Source organism: Baudoinia panamericana (assembly GCF_000338955.1).
Source record: "Baudoinia panamericana UAMH 10762 unplaced genomic scaffold BAUCOscaffold_2, whole genome shotgun sequence".
Lineage (NCBI taxonomy): Eukaryota > Fungi > Ascomycota > Dothideomycetes > Mycosphaerellales > Teratosphaeriaceae > Baudoinia > Baudoinia panamericana.
In genome coordinates this window covers 1,030,514-1,051,629 of record NW_006911258.1, presented here as the reverse complement: position 1 = coordinate 1,051,629, position 21,116 = coordinate 1,030,514, and the positions used below count along the sequence as shown (strand labels likewise).

General features: G+C 54.6%; 13 protein-coding genes across 13 annotated transcripts; 9 read left to right on the top strand and 4 right to left on the bottom strand.

Moving 5' to 3' along the window:
• Nucleotides 1-219: 219 nt before the first annotated feature.
• BAUCODRAFT_63686 (uncharacterized protein) lies at nt 220-2,346 on the top strand (the record flags this gene model as incomplete). The annotated part of the gene is made up of 2 exons (XM_007674924.1): nt 220-789; nt 826-2,346. Coding segments are annotated over 2 exons (2,091 nt in total), but the record flags the coding sequence as incomplete, so codon positions are not given.
• A 1,056-nt stretch (nt 2,347-3,402) lies between these two features.
• BAUCODRAFT_572131 (uncharacterized protein) lies at nt 3,403-4,178 on the bottom strand (the record flags this gene model as incomplete). Its single annotated transcript, XM_007675190.1, has 2 exons — nt 3,783-4,178; nt 3,403-3,723 (listed from the first exon to the last, which is right to left on the bottom strand). The coding sequence occupies exons 1-2, from the start codon at nt 4,107-4,109 to the stop codon at nt 3,403-3,405; spliced, it is 648 nt and encodes a 215-aa protein (XP_007673380.1). The 5' UTR covers nt 4,110-4,178.
• A 261-nt stretch (nt 4,179-4,439) lies between these two features.
• Nucleotides 4,440-6,355, bottom strand: BAUCODRAFT_50680 (uncharacterized protein; the record flags this gene model as incomplete). The annotated part of the gene is made up of 3 exons (XM_007674855.1): nt 4,440-5,008; nt 5,060-6,221; nt 6,314-6,355. Coding segments are annotated over 3 exons (1,773 nt in total), but the record flags the coding sequence as incomplete, so codon positions are not given.
• A 414-nt stretch (nt 6,356-6,769) lies between these two features.
• On the top strand, nt 6,770-7,289 carry BAUCODRAFT_30320 (uncharacterized protein). Its single transcript, XM_007674817.1, has one exon. It carries the CDS (start codon nt 6,785-6,787, stop codon nt 6,962-6,964), a length of 180 nt encoding a protein of 59 aa, XP_007673007.1. The 5' UTR covers nt 6,770-6,784; the 3' UTR covers nt 6,965-7,289.
• Nucleotides 7,290-8,393: 1,104 nt separating this feature from the next.
• On the top strand, nt 8,394-8,963 carry BAUCODRAFT_354435 (uncharacterized protein). Its single transcript, XM_007675189.1, has one exon. It carries the CDS (start codon nt 8,624-8,626, stop codon nt 8,930-8,932), a length of 309 nt encoding a protein of 102 aa, XP_007673379.1. The 5' UTR covers nt 8,394-8,623; the 3' UTR covers nt 8,933-8,963.
• A 440-nt stretch (nt 8,964-9,403) lies between these two features.
• Nucleotides 9,404-9,823, top strand: BAUCODRAFT_30318 (uncharacterized protein). The gene has a single exon (XM_007674816.1). It carries the CDS (start codon nt 9,604-9,606, stop codon nt 9,817-9,819), a length of 216 nt encoding a protein of 71 aa, XP_007673006.1. The 5' UTR covers nt 9,404-9,603; the 3' UTR covers nt 9,820-9,823.
• A 723-nt stretch (nt 9,824-10,546) lies between these two features.
• BAUCODRAFT_354412 (uncharacterized protein) lies at nt 10,547-11,322 on the top strand. Its single transcript, XM_007675188.1, has 2 exons — nt 10,547-11,080; nt 11,153-11,322. The coding sequence occupies exon 1, from the start codon at nt 10,644-10,646 to the stop codon at nt 10,959-10,961; it is 318 nt and encodes a 105-aa protein (XP_007673378.1). The 5' UTR covers nt 10,547-10,643; the 3' UTR covers nt 10,962-11,080; nt 11,153-11,322.
• A 568-nt stretch (nt 11,323-11,890) lies between these two features.
• Nucleotides 11,891-12,295, top strand: BAUCODRAFT_354362 (uncharacterized protein). Its single transcript, XM_007675187.1, has one exon. It carries the CDS (start codon nt 12,012-12,014, stop codon nt 12,264-12,266), a length of 255 nt encoding a protein of 84 aa, XP_007673377.1. The 5' UTR covers nt 11,891-12,011; the 3' UTR covers nt 12,267-12,295.
• BAUCODRAFT_102022 (uncharacterized protein) lies at nt 12,283-14,622 on the bottom strand (the record flags this gene model as incomplete). The annotated part of the gene is made up of 3 exons (XM_007675186.1): nt 12,283-13,737; nt 13,861-14,345; nt 14,424-14,622. The coding sequence occupies 3 exons, from the start codon at nt 14,620-14,622 to the stop codon at nt 12,325-12,327; spliced, it is 2,097 nt and encodes a 698-aa protein (XP_007673376.1). The 3' UTR covers nt 12,283-12,324.
• A 386-nt stretch (nt 14,623-15,008) lies between these two features.
• On the top strand, nt 15,009-17,262 carry BAUCODRAFT_354347 (uncharacterized protein). Its single transcript, XM_007675185.1, has one exon. It carries the CDS (start codon nt 15,431-15,433, stop codon nt 17,042-17,044), a length of 1,614 nt encoding a protein of 537 aa, XP_007673375.1. The 5' UTR covers nt 15,009-15,430; the 3' UTR covers nt 17,045-17,262.
• Nucleotides 17,263-17,281: 19 nt separating this feature from the next.
• On the top strand, nt 17,282-18,751 carry BAUCODRAFT_30314 (uncharacterized protein). The gene is made up of 2 exons (XM_007674815.1): nt 17,282-17,646; nt 17,706-18,751. The coding sequence occupies exons 1-2, from the start codon at nt 17,354-17,356 to the stop codon at nt 18,454-18,456; spliced, it is 1,044 nt and encodes a 347-aa protein (XP_007673005.1). The 5' UTR covers nt 17,282-17,353; the 3' UTR covers nt 18,457-18,751.
• A 926-nt stretch (nt 18,752-19,677) lies between these two features.
• BAUCODRAFT_119459 (uncharacterized protein) lies at nt 19,678-20,082 on the top strand (the record flags this gene model as incomplete). Its single annotated transcript, XM_007675184.1, has 1 exon — nt 19,678-20,082. The coding sequence occupies one exon, from the start codon at nt 19,678-19,680 to the stop codon at nt 20,080-20,082; it is 405 nt and encodes a 134-aa protein (XP_007673374.1).
• A 94-nt stretch (nt 20,083-20,176) lies between these two features.
• BAUCODRAFT_63840 (uncharacterized protein) lies at nt 20,177-20,744 on the bottom strand (the record flags this gene model as incomplete). The annotated part of the gene is made up of 3 exons (XM_007674931.1): nt 20,177-20,362; nt 20,493-20,630; nt 20,721-20,744. 3 exons carry the CDS (start codon nt 20,742-20,744, stop codon nt 20,177-20,179), a joined length of 348 nt encoding a protein of 115 aa, XP_007673121.1.
• Between the last annotated feature and the right edge of the window lie 372 nt (nt 20,745-21,116).

Sequence of the window (21,116 nt, the reverse complement as noted above, 5' to 3'; positions counted from 1 at the left end):
TAGCTCCGGCTTAGGTGATATCGTGTGCACTCCGCAGGGGTCATGGGTACTGAGGAGACCGAGGGTAGAGTCGACAACGAGCTGACCATCTTGGAGCAACCGAGGGTGGCGAGACCTGGCAAGCAGCATTGAGGAAGACGTTGCACCAAACTCTGCATGATGAAGCAGCCGGGACAGTAAAGGTCCAAACAACGACCGCTGAACCAATGTACACTGGCTATGGAGTATAGCACACCGTCTTCTGGTTCTGGGCTGGATGTGAACCCCACGAATGGGACCCATAACATCAAATCGGCATCCGAGTACTTGACTCACTTACCGCCCTCGCGCCTCGAAGATCTCGACATTCTGCCAGAATCTCCACCAGCTGGACACAGCGGGGACGAAGCGAATGGGCCGCCCATAAACGGCGCATCAAAGGTCCAGGTCGATGCGCAAGGCCGGAAACTCAACCCAAGATCATGTGTCACCTGTCGGAAACGGAAGGTCAAATGCGACAAAGTGCATCCATGCGCGAACTGCAATCGGCAGCATATCGAATGCGTTTTCCCAGCGCCTGGCAGGGCGCCGAGGAAGACCAGGAAGCTGGGCGAAGGCAGGGATAAGGAGCTTCTAGAGCGTTTGAGGAGGCTAGAGGGTGTCGTGAAGGGCCTAGGCGTGGAAGTCACGGACGGGGATGGCAACGATGATACCGACGGCGCAGGCGCAGCCGCAGAGCAGCAGAAGGCGCAGGATAGCGTCGATAGCAGCCCTGGAGCTGTCGCAAAGATGACAACTGACAACAACGGTGTTGTGTACAAACGGAGTACAGATCATGATCACGAGTCGAAAGCGCGCGCGATCGAGGAGCAGCAACAGCGACGGTTCGAGAACAAGTTCGGCAGGCTTGTCATCAATGAAGGCAAGTCGAGGTACGTCAATAATTCCTTCTGGGCCAACCTCTCCAACGAGGTGGAAGACCTCAAGGGCATCTTAAACCAATCGAGCGACGATGACGAAGACGCAGAGGTTGGTGCAAACCCCATGGTTGCCAACCATCAGGGCTGGATCTTCGGCTTTAGCTCGCAGAATGTGGATATGCTATCTCTGCATCCTCTGCCGGGCCAGATCGTGCAGTATTGGGAGCTGTTTAAAGACCGCGTGGATCCACTGGTGAAGGTGTTGCACATTCCAACCATTGAGCCAACGGTTCTGAGCGCAGCGTCCCACCTGTCGAATTTGTCGCGCGGCTTCGAGACCTTACTCTTCGCTATTTACTACGCCGCCACGACCGCACTCACGCCGCAGGACTGCTTGCTGAAATTCAACGAGGAGAAACTGATTCTGTTAACCCGCTATCGCTTTGGCCTTGAGCAGTCGCTTGCACGCGCCTCGTTTCTCACCACAGAGGAGATCGTCGTCTTACAAGCATTCGTCATCTTCCTGATCTGTGTCCGCCGGAACCACGATGCACGCATCATATGGACTTTGGTAGGGCTTGTCGTACGAATAGCCCAAACCATGGGCCTACATCGCGACAGCTCGCAGTTCGGCCTCTCGCCGTTCGAAACAGAGATGCGCAGACGGCTTTGGTGGCAGGTAGGCATTCTCGATACCCGCGCAAGCGAAGATCATGGCTGCGACCCTACGATCATCGAGCAAAGTTTTGATACCAAGATGCCGCTGAACATAAACGACGCCGATATAAGTCCCGAGATGACGGAGTTCCCGCCGGAAAGGCAAGGATGCACGGACATGTCATTCTGTCTCATACGATTCGAAGTCGCGAATACCTTCCGACGCATCAACTACGTACCTCCTGGACCTCCGAAAGCATGCGGAGACTTCTTCGCCAGCGTGACGCTGGAAGACAAGGAAAGGTGGATCACGGAGTGCCACCAGCGTTTGGAGGATAGATATCTTAAACATTGCGACATGAGCGTGCCCCTCTTCTGGGTCACTGCTACAGTTGCGAGATTGATGATGAGCAAGATGTGGCTTATGGTGTACCATCCCTTCCAGCGCCAAGACGGCGGTGTAAGCCTACCAGGCGAAACGAAGGACAAACTCTTCATCACGAGCTTAGAAAACATCGAGTACGCGCTGCTGCTGGAGACCGAAACGCGCACAATGAAGTGGGGATGGCTGTTCCGGACGTACATGCAGTGGCATGCGCTGGCGTTCATCCTGAGCGAGCTGTGTTGTCGCACGACGGGTGAACTTGCAGACCGCGCATGGACGGCCATCGAGAAGACCAGGGATGGTCGATGGGGCCGCCCCTTCGATGGTGCACGAGCCAGCCAGCTGTGGCGGCCATTGAGGAAGCTCTACCGCAAAGCCAAGGACGCCCGGCAGCGCGGTCTGGCTGAGGAGCAAACGATGCAACGCGGTGTCAACGGCGCTGCTGGGATGGGGATGCCTGCCCGAACGTACAGTCCCAACGCGAACCCGATGTTTGGGCACCCGAAGCGACCACAGGTAACGCGCGCACCGCTCAGTCAAGCGCAGCTGCAACGCTTCACACAAGGGCCGTCGTACGGCGAGATGCCGCTGGACAAGCACGAGCTGCTCAAGTCTCCCAGAGGCTCCGATGCCGGCGTGACCCAGGAGTCAGACCCTATGGAAAATTCGGGAGCGCGGAATAGGATCGTTAACGAGGTGGCGCATACTCCAACCTTTGGACAGGCTTTTGCTCTGGCTTCAAATCATCAGAACCCGCAGACGTTCGCTCCTACAGCTCTGAGGTGGGATGCGTCTGTCCCATCCATCGCTGTGGGACAACCATGTCCGTATGACCCCAGCAGCACCATTACCGGTGTCCTAGGGCCTGCGGAGCCTCCGGCAACCACTGCCATGGACATCTCCGGGTCTCAAGCTATTGCAGCTACTAGTGGATACAGTCACCCGCTTCGCTTGAACTCTTTCGATACGCCAAGTATGGATTTCGATGCGAACATGCTGGATCCCTCCGGCGACCTTGATTGGCATAACTGGGACGAGCTGGTGAAGCAGTTTGGCATGGACATCGACACTACTTTCGACCGGCGAGCTGGAGATGCTGGTTTCGATTGGCCTGTTGAGCAGCCTAATCAACATGGCTTTGGTACGGGCTTGAACGGAATAACGAATGGAATGAATCGGAAGGTCGGTGGATGATCATCATGAATCTGCTCTGCAACAATCTAGCAAGACGGCGTTGAATATCATCGTCTGGTGAACACATCGCACCATGACTGCCAATGCAGCTCAACAAACAGCTGGCAGGTCATCAGACGCTTGCCAGTCATCCGGCAGTAAGGACATCGCACACTGCTCCCAGCATGCTACCGACCGTATACCTAACACTCACCCTTATGGTCATACCGGTTTTTGCGACACTGCGTTGTATCCGAACGAAGCGATTTTGCCTGACCCGGTGCTACCCTAAGACATAACTTCCATCGTCATCTGCTGATACGAGAAAGTCAACGTCTCCGCAGGCCAGCCGTTCGAACCAGCCTGGGCTTGATTCGTTATATGCGCGTTGCCGAAAATGTAGACTACCAGCAAAGAGTTCGTAGGGTTGGCTGCAGACACGGCGGCGTAACCCAGTGTTACAGTAAGGGAAGTGCTCCTGACAGCATAGCCGAATAGTGCTGGCCTGTATGCATCCATTGTACGATCGATCGTGAGCTGGTTCAAACTTGTGGTATAGGAGACGATATTGCCAGCACCTCCCACGGCTGTCGAGCTAATATCCACCGACTAGTTTATGATCTAAACGTCGTCAGACTCAATTTGACATTTCATAACGATTCTCCTACTGGAACAAAGCTCTCCAAGGCACTGGTGTCTTTGGCTGGAAACCCGTTCCCCTCGATCGAAGTCTGTCCGGTGAACAGACTGTTGCTGCCATCATTGATTTGAATTGTACACCTCAGGTGATGATCCTTCTGGCGCTTCAGGCAGAACGCACGATAGAAGGACGCAGAGCACACCAATGGCAAGAACAGTGTGGTGCTCAGGATGAACAGTCGGGTAGCCATACTGTACCGCTGTTGTTGCGGTGTACAAGTTGTAGCGTATAATGGGCTCAAAGTCGCAAACCGCGTGCGTCGTCTTTGGAATGTGGGCGTAGCGGGAGCGCTCATACATCAACAACCTCGCGCCACAGTACTTTGAGCCATCTTAAGTACTTGTTTGACAGACCTTTCCTCATGAAGCTACACGCAGCAGCCGGTTTCCAGATCTCAGCAATGTCATGTTTGTAGACCAGTAAGCACGTCCACTCCCATCCCACCGAACTGGCCCCCGTCCAACATCCAGCTCAGGGTGTCAAACACTGGGTTCTCGCCAAATGCATCCCAGTTCAGATCAAGGTCCTCATCTAGGGCGCTGCTAGGAGCCACAAGAGGCGCAGCTGCTAGCGTTAACGCGCTGGGCGGCTGCGGTGTGTTGCGCGCTGTCTCCGCACCAGAAGCGATGGCGGTAGGGTGCTGCACAGCCCGGTCAAGATTGTTACGGCCCTCTTGGCCTACTTGCTGACGCCAACGCCAGATCGCATCATAGAGGATAGACAGTGAAGAGCGGCAGCGTACTCGAAGCTGCAGCGAGTCGTTCGGACCTGGCTTGTGCGGTCCGGCGTCACCGTTGAAGAGCCTTTGCTGGCTGGCGCCCGAGCTCTGCCAAAGCTGAGCCATGACTTCTGCAAGCCTCTGCGGTAAATCGTTTGAGCGAACAGACAGTTTGCGCAACGTTGCGACAGTCTTGGAAAAGAGGGTGCGGCCTTGCGGGATGTCGACATGAGATGCGTAAAACGAGTTGAGCAGCTTGAGCAGCGTTACAGCGCCGGCCAGCATCATTTGTTCAATATAGCGTGGAACATAATTCAGCAAGTGGGTCGGAAGCTCTTGAATGACTGTGAGCAAGGATGAGGCGGCGATGTAGACGTCGCGGAGATCGGCCAGATAGTTCGGCGTCGTAGGCTTGTCGAAAAATGCAGCTAGGCGGAGATGCAACGCCGCAGCCTTGAGATACAAGGTGTCGATGACTGGGGATGATTAGCGCCCGTAGATACGAAGTGACTGTCCAATGATCGTACCGCTGGAACGTGTAGACATTATAGTAACCTCCATTTCGTTGAGTTCCCTCGCATAGGCCTGGATCTGCAGACCACGCTGGGCGTAATCAACTTCCACGATGTGATCCCGCTGCATAGTAAACACCGTTCTTGTCACGGTGTCGCAGAACTTCTCTATCTGGCAGCGTGTGTGCAGCTCAGGCTTCATACGATCCAAATGTAGGCCGTAAGTGTACCATGCCCACCTAGACAGCGGTGGTTGACCCTGTCCTGTCGATACCATTTGCGCCACGACATTAACAGTAGCCCAAGTGTTGAGCCGATCGGCAATGTCCTCTTCTCGCAAGTCCACACGAAATCGACTGAAGTCTTGAGCATGACTGGGGCGGTGCAAACCGTATTGCATGGCGAGCTGGAACATGATCCCGCTGAGCATCATCGTTGGTTCCTGCGAAGTCGAAGAGTTCGGGAGCGGCCATGTACAGAGGATGGCAATAGCCTTGCAGACATGGTACACTTGCGGAACTTGCGAGAGAGTGGTCCACAGCATTTCCTCGAGTGGCTGCTGAACCTCAACGAGTAGCCCGGGCTTTGCTTCGTAACGCCGAGCGGCTACAGCTATGATAGTCCAATGAAGCAGCGGATGGAGGCTGTAGTAGGCTTGATAGGACCAGTCTGGATTAAGGACCGGCAGATACGGGTGGAAGTGGCTGAAATAGATGGCGTACAGATCAACAAGCTGCTCCTCGACCAGAGTGACATTTCGCAATGTCTTTGGCGAGGCACCGGGCGTAATGCTTGGAAATGACGTTGGTGGAAGCTCCCTGTAGCCCTGACTGAGATCCAACAGGCTCCGGGATGCAGCTGCTTCGCTGGGCCCCAGGAATGGCTGCCCGGCCATCTGAGCCACAGGAGCGCTGGCTGTGGGAGAAGCGTTGTACGATGCTGTCCCAGTGTAGGCAGGGCTGGTACGTGTATCGTCCGGGAGATGGTAGCCGTGAGCCTCGAACTGCACCAACCTGGCCTTGCATAGCTCGAGCTCGCGTTTCATCTCCTCATGCTCGGCGCGCTTGCCCAGCCGCTTGAAGTTGTTGTCAATCGAGCATTCTAGGCTGTGCTTGACGCAGCGCTTGCACGGCTCGACGACAACGTCGCCGGGACCTGCAACGACGTTACAGCGTAGCTGTTCAACGTTAGCTTCGAACACGAGCGGCGAAGAGGTCAACTCGGAGGAGGAGGCTAGGTCCCCGGCGACTCTGGATCTACGCAACGGACCTTTTGCTGGCGGCAATCATTGCACGCTCGCTTCACACCTGGCTGATGCTTGCCCTTGTCACCTAACGGGCTACCCGCACCCGCACTATCTCTCAGGCTGCTGCTTTCATCTCCAACAGTCTCGATCTGCAATGAGCTCCGCTTCCGCTTGCGAGCAGCATTGTTGTACTGGGGCGACGACGCACTAGGCGAAGTCTGTGGCGACTGTACAATGTTCGATGGCCGGTCAAAGCCAGTACCCGCAGACCACGACATAACGCAGTCGAACGATGTGGTTGATACCGCTGCGATATCGGGCGGGGTTGGAAAGCTGCGAAGTCGGACAAGATTTGGCAGGGGAAAGTGGGCGACTCGGGAGGTTTCGAACAAGCTCAATTAAAGTCTCGTTGAGTCATGGGGCGGGAGATGCGGGAAGCCTAGGGCACGGTCACGTGAACAGTCACTAGCCCAGTCCCAAGTGGACAATCCAGCATGATCCGAAATAGTGCGCGCTCGATTGCAGTCATCCTGCTGCATATGCACCGAGAGCGATACTCCGATCTAAGCGGTAATGCTGCTTCGAGCTGGGGGCGGCTGTTCCTTGCTATCGCGCTCACCGAGACAACGAGAGGACAATATGTCTCAAAGCGCGAAATGTACGGATGGCCATAATCACGCTCCCTCCTTCATAGCTCCACGACATCCTTAGCGGACAGGTGATCCTCGCATGTTATCTTACTCGCACATCAGGGAACGAAGCGGTCGGTGGCCATTCTTCCAGCAGCGACAGGCGGTGACAGTGCATTGATGAACCAATGCGTATTTGCGCCAATGCCCGTTCATCACCTGTTGACTTGGCTCGTGGTCATGTGGCGCGCATATCGGCGTCCTGCAAGAACGCACCGCGTACGAGCCGCCGTCGAGTAGCTCATTAGCTGGGCGCGAGTCTTCCGAAGGGGAATGCCGCGGCAACGACGCTTAGATACTGTAGTGTTTGCGAACTGGACGTATGTTACTATGAAGAGATTTTTATCGTCATCTGTAAGCTTTGCCAGTTTCACGGGAAGGTGTAGTATGGCTAGTAGCTCCACCGCAAATCGCTGCGATGGCAAAGCCTGTCTACTCTCGAGCGCCGATACTGAGCCATCGAGAGCTCTCTGGTCTCCTGTAGGTTATCGTTCTCTAACCATTTCGTTACTGGAGCTTTCCACAGACCCAGCAGTTGCCGGTAATGTGGGAAGAAGAGCAAATGCTTCTCGAGAGGCCGAGGAAGGCGTCCAGTGGTCCGAGCTTTACGCGCTGTTTCCTCCGCTAAATCTGCTGCCAGACTCAGACATACTCGTCGTCCCCTCTGTGAGCAATGTGATTATACCACGGTCGCCAGGCAGCCTGCAACGCTCCAGCATACCCAGATGATTCTCTGCTCGCTCCCCACAAGCTGCAGAGATTGCCAGCAGTCACGCTGTTGAGGGCTTTGAGCTCCTTACCCTCCCACAGTGCTCTCCCTCCAGCATTCAACCATGCCGCCGAGATGCTGGCGTAGCTTTCGCCGACTGTGGCGAGGCTCCTGATCAAGCAAAACCAGCCGGAGAGCCTTTAATGGCCCGGTGTGAGGCGAGCGTGAGCCCTCACTGCTTGCACATCAACGGCGCTTGCAGCGCTTCATTGACCGTCACGCTACTGACACACGTCCGTACCTCACGGAGAGGTGTCATCAATCTTCCCATCATCCTGACTGACAGAATCAGACCTTGAATAGCCATACACCGTCCGCGAGCCCCTCCGCCTGCCGCCGGTGCGAATTTAGCACTATCTTCGCCACGACCAACACAAAGCCACCATCATCATACAGCACAAGACTCGGGCTGTAAGCGTGAGCACCTCCTGAACAATAGTGACCCGCTACAAGGATGGCAGCGGATTGTGCGAAGCCAGTGTTTGAAGAGCTGCGCCCACCTCTGCACGAGGGATGGGCAGCAAATACCCCCTGGCCTGCATCATCAGCAACAAGGCTCCAGCATCGCTCATCGTGACCGTTTAGGCCTTATATTGATTTCAACGTTGCGCAACGTCGTCGCCCGCCTTGGGCCGGATAGACCTGATCGAGCCTTATTGGCCTCAGGCATGGAGACGTGACCGAAGGTTGCAGAGCGCGGCCGATCGACCATAGATTGAAGGTGGAGAGTGACCAGCCCACCGTGACATCTGATTACTACAGTTCCATTGTCTGCACTTTGGGGGAAGTCGCATTTTTGCTTGCTGTCGCTCTTAGCGATGTGCTGAATTCCAGGCTTGCTGACTCGCCGCAGGCTTCGAGCTCCTCAAAATACCATGGTGCCGCGTACTGGGACATACCCATTCCTGCTGACGGCTCCCCACTTGGCTGTTGAGTATAATAGACGATCTCCCTCCCGCTTACATTGCTCGATTTCGACATCGTGTCCTTGTTTCATGCTTCAGCACGATGCGAACGCTGGCCTTCCATCCAGCGAGCGATGCAGATCAAGACAGCTAGCTACGATCTCGAGACCACCTTCATATTGTTGGTTTACACGTTCTCATGGTGCTGCCGCTCGCTCAAGATTTCAAAGCAAAAATTTTCTTCTCTGTTTACACGCTCTGGCCCTTCGTCTGCGATGACTCGCAAGAGCCGCACGACATCTTCTGCATAGCTTCTTCATGTCTGTTGTCCTGTCTAACATTCACTGGTTGCATGGGCGACCCCATCTGCATTGGCCTCGTTGATTGGTTGACTGAGTCAGTCTTCTCCTACTGATCCTGTTTCGCGGAAATGGAATCTTGGCTGCATTCGTCTCTCGATCGCGGCAGTCTCACAGGATGGCCTCGTTGACTTCGTGTGTCCGAGCGAGCCTTGCCTCCGTCATCTTCTGCTGAGATTATGCGACTTGGTTGATGCTGCTAATATCGTCTAGGCCAGTCGAGAGATCGTGTCCCAACCTTGACGAGGGCGGAGTGAAGAAGCTCAGAGTACTCTTTTGGAGACCGAGCATCCTCTGGCTCGCAGGTGCTTGGCTGATACCCGCCACTATTCTGCTGCGCTACTACGTAGCCACCGAACTAGACTGGCCTCCGTGAGCCGCATGGCCGGTGTAAGTCCCATTCACTTCAGCAACGCCTGCCTGTCTAGCGCTACCGTGCGCTTTAATTCAATATACCATGCCTTTTGCGCCCGCAAACACGACTATGGCCTTAGCGAAGCTACGTTCCTTGAAACACGACGATATGCTTGCTTGCTGCATGGTGTGCTTTCTCTCACGCTGTTTGCTCGTAGCCGCTTAGTCCACCGGACGATGGATCTGGTGGGGCAAGATTGCGCTCACTCGGGATGGTATGCGGACATGCGTGAAGACCAAACACGGAACAGCATTGATTGCACGCGCCTGTGCCGTACTGCCTGCACGATTGCGATTGTGAGCCTCTGGTGGTGGTCAAACGCGTTTTCCGGGGAAGTTGACGCTGCCGCTCACTGGGGATCGTTGTTGCCTGCGCGGTCGGCACACTTGTAGATTGGTTGCATCGTGCGCTCCTAGTCTTAGCGGCAGCCGTAGCGGTAGAATTTGCGATGTGATCTCGAGCTCGGTACCACGGTGTCGTTAGGGGGGGGAGCATTCCTGGAGGGGCTAGCTGTGACTGTGCGGAGACAGTGGGCTGTTTGAATGCCGGTAGTTTCTGCTAGTCAATGCGATTCTGGGGGGCGTGAGCGGTTAGCGAGCTGCACTCTGGCATAGCCCTCCTTCTTACTTGTTGCGCTACTGCCGCTGGCCTCCAGCGATGCCCACGCTTATTGACGGAAGTGGATGGAAGGCGTGCAGCGTTGGTCGGCGTTAGTCGAAGATGTCACGACGTAGGAGGGGTGCTATGGCACCCTGAACTGGCTACTGTCAGCAAAAGAGAGAGTATGAGTGCCCTATTCATCCGGGTCGCGCGCGGAAGAGCCTAACAAGCACCGCCAAAAATGCTGCCACCATGATACACGAGCCGAAGCCGGACAGGGTTCGCGGTATATCTCAAGCGACTTGCGAGCTTTGACGCTCGGCGAACCAGTCATTGTGTTTGCAGCGTAAGATGCAGAGGGCACTGCTTGTGCAATGTGGTTATTTGTGTCTGCTGAAGATAAAGGTCTTACACAGAGCATACCAACAAAGCCGGCAAAAGAAGGCGGTCGTTACACAACGAACAACCACGGTACCAGGATGACCAATACAAGATCAACATGACCGAACCGATTCAAACAGTCTCAATCGATGTGCGGATCGCAGTTTGCCAAAAGAGGTCAGCAGATCCGCTGAAGATGGTACAGACCTAAAACTTCCCCCGGTTGCACCAAAGAATGTTCTCGCACGACTGGGGAAACAGTATCTCTGGGCGGGATGCCTATCAATATACAACATTCTGGATCACCAACGCTCAGCCAAACGACACGCCATGCACTCCACTATCCGAGCAAGCAGCACCGGTACACCAGAAGCGAAAGTATGTTGCAGAGGGGCATGCAACAAAGCGAAGGTTGAGGTCTGGCGCGAGAAACGCATTGCTGACGGAACAGGCAGTGCCAATGCGCTCAGACGCTGCCGGCTTAGCGAAGCCGCTCCCTGATCCAGCCACTAAGCCAGTTCTCGCCGGTCAAGCTGTTGGTGCTGCTGCATGAAGCGGCCTGCCATGGATGACTAGCGAAATCGTCACTCTCAACGGCAATGCTGCCTACTTACCCGACCGAGGAGCGGCACGTGTCCCACAGTTGGGTTCTACACGCCCGCAGTAGCAACAGTAAGTCAACGTGCTCGAGCTGAGGCAGTCCAGCCATTGAATACTCACCTGGATCTGAGTGCGAGCTGGCAGGGAAAAAACCAAGGCAAAAGAAGCCTCTGTTTCCCCAAGCTGTATCAGTGGCGAAAATAGCCCAACGGCAACCGCCATTGCTGGCGGCGGGAGGGAGGTTGAGTGGAGAAATATGTGTGCTGCTCAGCACGAAGAGAAGGAAAGCAGAATTTTCAAGCAAGAAATAGCCGTCCAGAGTGGACGGAATTTGATGGGGATGTCGAATTTTTATTGAGGCAAGAGCAAGAGCGAGATCAACGGTCAGGCAACATGGCCCTTTGAACGACGTAGATGACCGAAAGTTGAATTTGAAGGTCTGCCTCGCTGTTACGCCGCTCGGAGAAGCATCCTCGTCACGTTGACAGATCCTGCTTCACCAATCTGGCTTCAAAACTTCCCTAGCTATAACGGATCGTCCTGGCCACGCCTGCCGTTCACGTCTGGATACCCCAAGCTCCGAACACTGCTCAAGCAGTCCAATCACTTTACAACTCTCCAGCACATGCAAAGAGGACATTCCTTAGCACAACGCAGCAACTGCCAATCGCTGAATCCCACTTGGACTCTGCGCCTGCTTGCCTGGGGCTCTTTCGTAACGCTGTCGTCCTTCACATGCCTTTTCACATGAAGAGTGAACATTTGCTAGCGTTAACCCGTGAGCGACCAATTGCGGTGGTCCATCTGCCTTTGTGGGAGCCTCTGAAGCCTCTGAATCAGTTACATCCCCAAACCAATGCGTATTCCATGAGCCATCAAAGTTGACGGACATCTCGTGAGCAGAACCTTATCGGGATGCTGTGCTCTGGTAGCATCAGTCTGGTCAGAAGTGGCCACCAAATAGCATCTAGGATACTATCTTTGATGTTGACTCCGTGACCAAATGACGCGCCTCCCGCCTATGGATGCTGTAGAGTTGAAACCCTTCCTTTCCCGACTTTCCAACTCGATTACCGAACCACTCACAAAACCATACCAACAGTACCAACAACACACAATCACCATGCCTTGGTGGACGGAGAAGAGAAAGCCCGGCTTTCCCCAGCGAAAGCTCTGCCTTTGCCACCCGAAGGTGGCATTTGCCAACGCAGAGATCCGTTCGGGGTTTTTCGAAGTCCTCTCTACCGTTGTAGAATAGGACGAAGAAGATGAGTGTAAGCATTGATCACATTGAGCTGCTTCATCATTATCGAAAACTAACAACGGACAGGAGCCGCCGCTTGTACCCCAAACCGCCGCCCCAACACCACCCACTCCGCCACCACCAACGCCAACCTCAGCGCCTTTGCCTCTCCCTTCTCACCAAAAGCCGCATCCACCAAGCCCGCAACCTTCTCCCAACTCACAAAGCCAAGCTCTGCCACAGTATCTCTCGTGATGAGACGCGAGATCAACTGGTGCATTGGTCCGTCACGGGGATACTTCGTTGGCGCTGAGTACGGATGCTTCTTACGCTCATAAAGCTCATTTGTGATGAAAGGCTTGCTTGCCTCTCGCAAGATCCACTTCTCGACGAAACGCTCCTCACCCGGCAACCAACGGAGCTTAGTGGACGGAGGCAGATGGTTGACGTATTCGGTAAGCTTATGGTCAAGGAACGGCGTCCGAGCTTCGATTGAGTGAGCCATCTCCGTCCGATCGCCGAGACAAGTCAGGAAGATGTTGGGCAGATGGCCTTTAGACCAGACGTAAAGCGCTGAGTGCAGTGTGTGCCAATTTTTGTTGATGTGGTGTCGAGCTACGCCGTCAGGATTGGATGCAATTGTCATCTGCGGGTCACAGGCAGTGTGCTCCTTCTCAGTCCAATCTGCAAAGACGTCTGGCTGGAACGCAGTCATCGAGGCTACCGTTGAAATGCCGTTCAACATCCGACGAGCTATGCTAAGCTCACCAGTACTGGCTTGAGCGCCAATGCTGCGGTAATGCTCTTGGTCAGCCTCTTCCGCCGAATGCAAATTCGCCAATCTCCCATCCTCCGTCAGCGGGTTGTGCTTCTCCCAAGCCATGTCCGGCTCGCGCAAGTAATCGGGTAGAAACAACGGGTAGCCAGCAAAGATCTCATCGGCGCCTTCGCCAGTGAGTACGACCTTGTACCCAGCCTCCTGTGGCACTTCACTCAAAGCATACTTGCCGATGAAGTTAAGATCCGCGTTATGTTGCTCGCAATGCCAAACCGCATCTTCGAAGCGTTTCGCGAGCTCCTCCTCGTTCATCAACTTCTTGATGTACTTCACACCGAGCCACTCGGCAGTTCGATTGGCAATACTACTTTCATCAAACCCGCTATCCTCCTCGAAGGCGATGGAGAAGCACGTCACACGCTCATCCGCCGGAGCCGAGCCCATCGACACGTTCTGCTCCTTCACCAAATGCGTGACCATGCCGGCAATTACAGATGAGTCAATGCCGCCGGAAAGATAGACACCGACTGGCACGTCTGCGCGCAGACGTAGGCGGACCGACTCAAGCATTCGTTGCCTGACGCCTTCGATCAGCTCTTCTGGCGTCCGAGGGTCAATGGTACGCTTATCCGGATATGACGAATCCCAATACGGCCGCTCTTCGATGTGGCCGAATGACTGACACGTTAAGTAATGACCCGCCCGTAGCTACAAGAGAGTGCATCTATGTCAGCAATTGTCAGATCCGCCAAGATAGCCCCGATGTTGCAAGACATGCGCGCACATGGCTTGACTTGATACGGCTACAAGGGGCCAGCGGAACCAACCTACCTTCTGCACACCTTGAAACAGTGTCCTGGTGTCGTGGTTCCAACCGGCGTCCTTCAAGCTCCTCACATCCCACTGCGGCTCCCAGCCCAACGGCAGGAACGCCTTCATCTCCGCGGCGACCAACAATCTCCTCCCACCAGCTTTCGCCGGATCTGGCTGAACAGTCCAGAACAAGGGCTTGATGCCGTATCGGTCTCTTACCGCAACGAAAAGCTCACGCCGCTCATCCCACAGCACGCACGCAAACTCGCCGCGCAGATGCTCTACGAAGTTCAATCCGTGCTGCAAATATAGTGCAATGACGATCTCGGAGTCTGAGCGGGAGGTGAAGTGGTAATCGGTATCCTTCTCAAGCTCGGCGCGAATCCGGTCATAGTCGTAGAACTCGCCATTGACTACTGCGTGGATGCCTTGGGACGGCGCATTGAAAGGCTGCGAGCCAGAAGGGTTCAGGTCGTTGATGCTAAGGCGCACATGACCTAGCGCTACACGTTGGGGAACAGTCAGCGCTGACGGACGCAAGAGGGAAGTGAAAGCTGAGAAGAATGTGCTGGCCAGAGTACCTACTCGACAATCGTCGCTTATCCAGTCGCCGCAGCTGTCAGGTCCGCGGTGCTTGATCTGGGCCATTGATGCATCAAGCTCCTTCTTTACCTTCGCCAGGCCGGTATCTGGTTCCTTAGGAGCGCCATTGAGCGAGCCATTGGCGTGTTGGCTGCTGTTCGGGCCCGAGAGCGAAAGGATACAGGTAATGCCGCACATGGTGCTGGGCTAGATCCTGTGAACCTGGACCTTATGGAAGCGCTGATTGATGTTGATGGTGAGATAGGAAGCATTGGAGACAGGGAGAGCATAATGAGCGAACAAACGAAAGCTTGACGTGTTACCGCCTGCTAATCACTGTATCCTGTTTCCTACTGTCATTGTAGATAAGGCCCCCGATAACCGGACCCACAACGATCTTACAACAAGCCTGATGTCGACTTTGGAACGTACTTAAGCGTGCAGTAGTAAAGCAACGCTGGATGTGCCAACGGGAGATGAAGTTCGGTCTGCATGACGTCTAGACGGAGTCTGATTGAGTGATGTTGCTTGTGGCGCCCATGCAAGAGGGCCCGAGCTTGCTGCCGTGCTTTTCGGCGAGCTGCGAGCAACGTTGTCGATGAAGGCCACGACGAGCTCCGCCAAAGCACAGAAAATTTCCACCGCGTTAACAGAAGGTCTCGTTGGAGTCCATATTGCTCACCTCGCACCCCAACAGCTCGTCTGGCTACTGTGGTATTGGGAATGGTAACAATTTCTCCTTATCATCTCCTCCTCGCTCAACTGTCCCTTATCTAGCGTCTTCCGATCGGTCTATATCCCTTGCCTACCTCCAGTACAGCATCAGATACTCGTTATCGCGGCAGTGTACGATTTTCAGAACACAATACGGTGCCGAGTCGTGACGGCTTCTGATCTGTCACATTACTAGCGGTGCGATCCAGATAACTGCCCGCGTTGGCAGTCGGACCAACAGAGCACTTGTACGTGCTGTGACTTCCCTGGCCGGACTGCGACATACGACAATATGAACGGCTCATCAGATCGCCGACACAGTACAGCGGCAGCTGTTGAGCGTTGGCGTACCGGATCGCCTTCCGGCTCTGAGCGCCGCAAGCTCTCCTTCAACCCCGTCAGCGAATGGGGCCCTCCGGCCGCTCCAGAGGAGCCTCGCGGTGCTTTTGAGGTCAGCAGAACGAAACGGGTATTGCAAGTTGGCATAGCAGTCATATACTGTCTGCTTGCCGCGGGCATAGTTTTCGGATTCGCAGCTTTGAAGCCAGTTCTGGTTAAAGAAGGAGTCTACAAAGACACGTGCACCAAGCAAGAGATCGAGGAAGGTGTGTGGGTCTGCTATGAGCAAGAGTTGCGTCTCAACTTGATGTTCACGGTTGCGGCTGTCAGTACGAATGTCTGTGCTCTGCCTGTAGGAACAATACTCGACCGCTACGGACCGCGTATCGCAAGCATCATCGGCGTGGTGTTCCTCACGCTGGGTTCGCTGAGCATGGCCTTTGCGGGAGACCTACCATTTGATGCATACATACCCGGCTATCTCTTCCTCGCGCTTGGTGGACCGTTTGTCTTTATCCCGTCCTTTCAACTCAGCAATACTTTCCCAAGAAACTCGGGGTTGATCTTAGCGCTGCTTACGGGTGCATTCGATACCAGCAGCGCCGTCTTCCTGGTGTACCGGCTTACTTACCAGAAAACCAACGGTACATTCACGCTCAAGAAGTTCTTTCTCATCTACCTGATTGTGCCGGCTCTCATCCTCCTTGCGCAGCTTTTTGTCATGCCAACGGATTCCTACAAGACCGTTGGTGAGCTCGCGAAAACGGCAGAGGATCCTGCAGCCGATGGGCACGTTGACAACGACGTCAACGAGGAGACGGCGCTTCTAGGGTCAAACTCGGACAAGCAACAGAAAGCAGAGGAGGAGAAGGCTGCTCGATCGGGCGTTTGGGGCGCATTGCACGGCAGGACGGCCTGGCAGCAGATTCGCACGCCGTGGTTCGTGCTCATCACGCTCTTTACCGTAATCCAGATGACGCGGATCAACTACTTCGTTGCTACAATACGTACGCAATACACCGAGCTACTACACTCTCACGCCGCGGCGGTCCGGATCAACGAGTTCTTCGATGTCGCGTTACCGCTGGGAGGCGTCATTGCTGTACCTTTTATTGGTTTCGTACTGGATTATACCAGCACACCTTTTGTCCTGGGTCTTCTCGTTACAATCGCAACAGCAATCGGCATACTAGGTCTTGTACCGCAAATGTGGGCCGGGTACGCCAACGTTTGCCTCTTCGTTGTCTACCGCCCGCTATACTATACTGCAGTATCGGACTACAGCGCCAAGGTCTTCGGCTTCGCAACATTTGGCAAAGTCTATGGACTGATCATCTGTCTGGCTGGACTGTTCAATTTCACCCAACAAGGGCTGGATGCATTGACGCACAAGACATTTCACAACGATCCGGTGCCGGTGAACGCGCTGTTGCTGTGTCTGGCAGCTTTTGTTGGCGTGTTGCTTGTGGGATATGTGACGCGGAGGAGCTACATGATGGGAAGGGAGAAGCTGGAGGAAGAGGCAGAGGGGGCCCGTGAGGTGACGATTCCAAATGCGCATGAGTAGCGGGCAGGAACTGTTCACGGTTTAGCAAGGCGTTGGAGGCAGCGATATCCAGCTTGTTGTGGCGCCACAGCTACGTATAGGAGCGATATCGTCGTTTCTCCAAGTATTTATTGAGTTTGGGACGTATAGTGCTTTTCTGATACTGTTCCATGGTGGCGGTACCACCAGTCACGTGGTCCCTCGGCTTCATTTCTAGAAGCTCCGACGCTAGTGTGACGTACAATTGATATGCCTTCATGGACATCCATCTTCGCCATCATTTCATCCACACTCATCCTACATAGTATTTCCTCTCGGTCATCTACAGTCATGGCGTTCGTCATTAGACGTCCGTTCGCGATTGTCAACGCTCTGAAGCAAGCGCCAAAGGTTGCTCAACCAGCGTTCCGGAGCTTCCAAACCCAAGCGCAACAACCCATCAAGCAAGCCATCACCTACTCGAAGCCCGCCACACCTCTCCAGGCCTTCGCATCCGCAAGACAAAATGCCTTCCGCCAGGCTTTCCAACAGAGCAGCAAGCGATCATACCAGCAGGCTGCGGCGCCACAGAATCCGCTGGCGCAAGGCAACTTGACCCAGCGATTGCTCTATGGCGGCGCAATGTAAGCCTTACTTACCCATCACTAGTTGGTATTATTTTCCTGCTGACATCCGATCACAGCTTCGGTGGAACTCTTCTAGCCATTAACCTTGTCTTCAACCGCGAAACCCGCGATGATGGCGGCATGCCACCATACGAGCGCTCATACCTCAACGAGACCTTCCTCCACACCGGCCTAGGCATCGGTATCATTGGAGTCGCTGCTCGCGCTCTTCACGTTAACGGTTGGTCCTACCGACTCATGGCCGCCAACCCGTGGCTAGTGCTCGGTATCGGCCTCGTGGGCAGCATCGGATCGATGATGGTATGCCACGCTACACCTCCAGAGAACTACATGTTGAAGTACGGCTCGTGGGCTGCATTCAATCTGACACAAGCAGCGCTCTTGAGCCCGCTGATGTTCTTCCAACCTGCGATCCTGGCGAGAGCAGGCCTCTACACTGTGGGCATGATGGGCTCAATTGCGTTGGTCGGTGCGACGGCGAAGCAGGACAAGTACCTCTACCTTGGTGCGCCGCTGCTTGCTGGTGTGGCGATCGTGGCGCTTTCGGGTCTGGCTCCATTGGTGATTCCGGCAACGGCGACAAGGGCGCTCATGTGGACGGAGAATATCTGGCTATATGGCGGCCTGGCTGTCTTCGGTGGCTTCACCCTTTACGATGTACAGAAAATCCTGGCTCATGCACGCATGGTTCAACGCGGTATGATGAAGCGCGATGTCGTCAACGAGACGATTTCACTGGAGCTAGACTTCATCAACATCTTCGTGCGCATGGTGCAGATACTGGGCATGCAGCAGCGTCGGAAATAAAAGGTAAATTTGGGAGGTTTGGGTATTGGCCAGATTGACAAGTTAGCGGCATGAACGGGTGGCGTTTCAAAAGGCGGCGGAGCAGTATGCGCAGAACATGTACCACTAGGCTAATTCGCTCACGAAGAACATGACTCGGCTCATCACTCATTCACAGCTTTTTATTCGAGACGTGTACTCTGGCGTTAGCTTACCAGCGAGGTTCACGACCGCGCAAATACTTCCAATAGAGATACTGACCGGCGATTAAATTGATTCGTCTAGGTAGCGCATGTTAGCCGCAACAACACCTCCAGACCGTCGCGAAAGCGACTATATCCTCGCAGGTAGAGCTGTTTGCGGCAGTATCTGTCCAGAACGTGCTGCCGGTTGTTTGCGAACCTGGATCAAGCAGTGTCTGTTGCACCGAATGCATATAACGCCTATATCTTTCCCACTTGGACGCTGCAACAGAGGTTCCAGTAGCAGCGCTTTTCCATGCACGGCCTGGGTCTAAGGCACCGTCGTGACGGTCCTGTTGTTCAGGAAATCACTGAAGACACGGTGACACTTGCGGCAAAACCCTTCGGTTCGTTGTCCTCAGTGCTTCGCGCTTACAACAAAAGCTAATAGTCACATAAAAGGTGGCCATAGAAGCATCACGCTTCCTCAAGCTCTCCCCAGAGTTGTGGAAGGTGATCTAACAAACTACTTCTCCTTGCAAAGCAAAGTCGACATTGACCACGTCAACGCTATCAGAATAAGAGAGCCTGTCATGACGCCTGTCTGTCGGCTCTACCGCCATGAAGCAGAGAACTCACACGCCACTTCCGTCTCTGAACATAGCTGAAATTTCTCTCCGTTGTCCTCTAATTTCCACTCTTCTACTCAGAGGCTTATCTCAATGTCCGTGTGCGTAGCCTGACCGCGCGTCCAGATTATGTGGCCAGTGGGGCCGACGGGCTCCATGTCATTCCTTGGATCATGTTCGCGTCCCGCTGGCTCAAGAGCCTTAGCATAGCGGCAGTCAAGAGATCTGTCACCCCACCATAACCGCCTGCATATAGCCGCCATTTGACAGCGAACAGGCCGAACACAAGTACTTCCGTAACTGTCTTGAACCCCATATCAGTTACGGCTTGGAGCTTCTCCTCACCACTGTAGGCGCTAGAAGCTTCAAGTCTACAGCTCTTACATTCGAAGAACGAGACCCAGGCGAGTCACCCATGGTGATTATCAGACATGGATACGTGGGCGCTTTCACAAGTCTCTGGCATCCTGACCGTTTATGGTGTTCAGGAGCTGGGAGATGGGAGTGACGGTGCCCGTTTGGTAAGCGCAGAAGTAGTGGTAAATCCGGGAGAGTCATATGTGATGCAGAAGTTGCACTATGATCTAAAGATATGGGAGCGGGTAGGCCTGGCATTGCCATGTTACAGAGTTCGTCGACGCACTCTGAATGAACTGATTGTTTTGGGAGTGACTGCAATCGCGTCATGCCTTTGCATGACACCCCGTTTCGGTGGCACGCTTGAAAGAGGGTCAGTCCCTAGTATGTCGAACCCATTGACTCTAGCATGGTGGCGAAAGGGCTGCCGGACGTGCGTCGTAATTTGGTGTCACTCTTACTACACTACTTCGCAGTAGCCACGCCGGGCCAGAGAATCAATCATGCCGTAGACGCCATACTCGCGGAGTGCGCGCCTTAGAACCGCAGGTAAGTTGAGATTGAGTGAATGCTCTACCGCTTGTTCTTCTTCTCTGCCTCCCGCATGACCTTCTTCACAATCTTCTGCTCCTCAATCAGGAAAGCACGAACAATGCGGTCCTTGGTGCAGTTGGCACATCGGCTGCCACCATATGAGCGCGAGACTGTCTTCTTCGGTCGGGAGATGGTGGCGTATTCGCGTGGGCGGAGGGCAGGGATCTGTCAACCGGCGCAGTCAGCCTTTGTCTTCTCGAACACTCCCCGATCCTGATGCTGAGCCTTCAAACTGCGCATAGCGACGCAGACTAGAGGTATCGTGTCAACGTATGGGATGGAGGTCTGGACATACGCCTGCCAATTTCGTGCCGCAATCACCGCATTTCGGCGCGGTGCCCTTCTTCTTGGTGTTGAGGTATCTGTGCTCGCCGCCGGGTGTTCTGATGATGCGGACTTTGTTCGAGACGGTGTTATATGGCTGTCTTCTCCGCTATTGCCCATGTCGTTAGCCCTCATTCCTCTGCCAATGCTCTCTCCTGCGCTTTCCGTTGGTGGATCGGTATCGATGACTCGAACGTACGTATTTAAGTCTGGTGGACGGCATTGTGACGGTATTGAGAGATGTTGCTGCCGGGGGAAAGAGGTCGATGTCGCTGTCGCTTCCAAATTGAGGTCGCTTGCGGCGTAGATTTTTGGTGCGTGGAGAAGGCTTGGCGGAGCGACTCAGCAGCTGCTGCGGCTGCTTCCGCGTGGCGCTGCGGCGAGTCAAGCAAGCCTCAAGCGGGCGAATCGCAGAACTCTGCTCACACGAGCTCGCCACGAACACCGCGAACACTTCAGTTCCATCTCCCACGCACTGCGCAGATCACAGCGCGTACTCGACAGGATCATCGCACTACCTGGCTCTATGTCCGTGGCGCAGGCGAGCTCGGTTGTAATGCGCAGTGCAGGCGGAGCCTCGTAGCTGGGTCACCGA

Coding starts and splice junctions, on each gene's coding strand:
- BAUCODRAFT_30314 (XM_007674815.1), top strand. CDS start 17,354: ATGGCGTTCGTCATTAGACGTCCGTTCGCGATTGTCAACGCTCTGAAG. Junction 17,647..17,705: donor TTGCTCTATGGCGGCGCAAT/GTAAGCCTTACT, acceptor ATCCGATCACAG/CTTCGGTGGAACTCTTCTAG.
- BAUCODRAFT_354435 (XM_007675189.1), top strand. CDS start 8,624: ATGGTGCCGCGTACTGGGACATACCCATTCCTGCTGACGGCTCCCCAC.
- BAUCODRAFT_30318 (XM_007674816.1), top strand. CDS start 9,604: ATGGATCTGGTGGGGCAAGATTGCGCTCACTCGGGATGGTATGCGGAC.
- BAUCODRAFT_30320 (XM_007674817.1), top strand. CDS start 6,785: ATGATCCGAAATAGTGCGCGCTCGATTGCAGTCATCCTGCTGCATATG.
- BAUCODRAFT_354412 (XM_007675188.1), top strand. CDS start 10,644: ATGTTCTCGCACGACTGGGGAAACAGTATCTCTGGGCGGGATGCCTAT.
- BAUCODRAFT_354362 (XM_007675187.1), top strand. CDS start 12,012: ATGACGCGCCTCCCGCCTATGGATGCTGTAGAGTTGAAACCCTTCCTT.
- BAUCODRAFT_354347 (XM_007675185.1), top strand. CDS start 15,431: ATGAACGGCTCATCAGATCGCCGACACAGTACAGCGGCAGCTGTTGAG.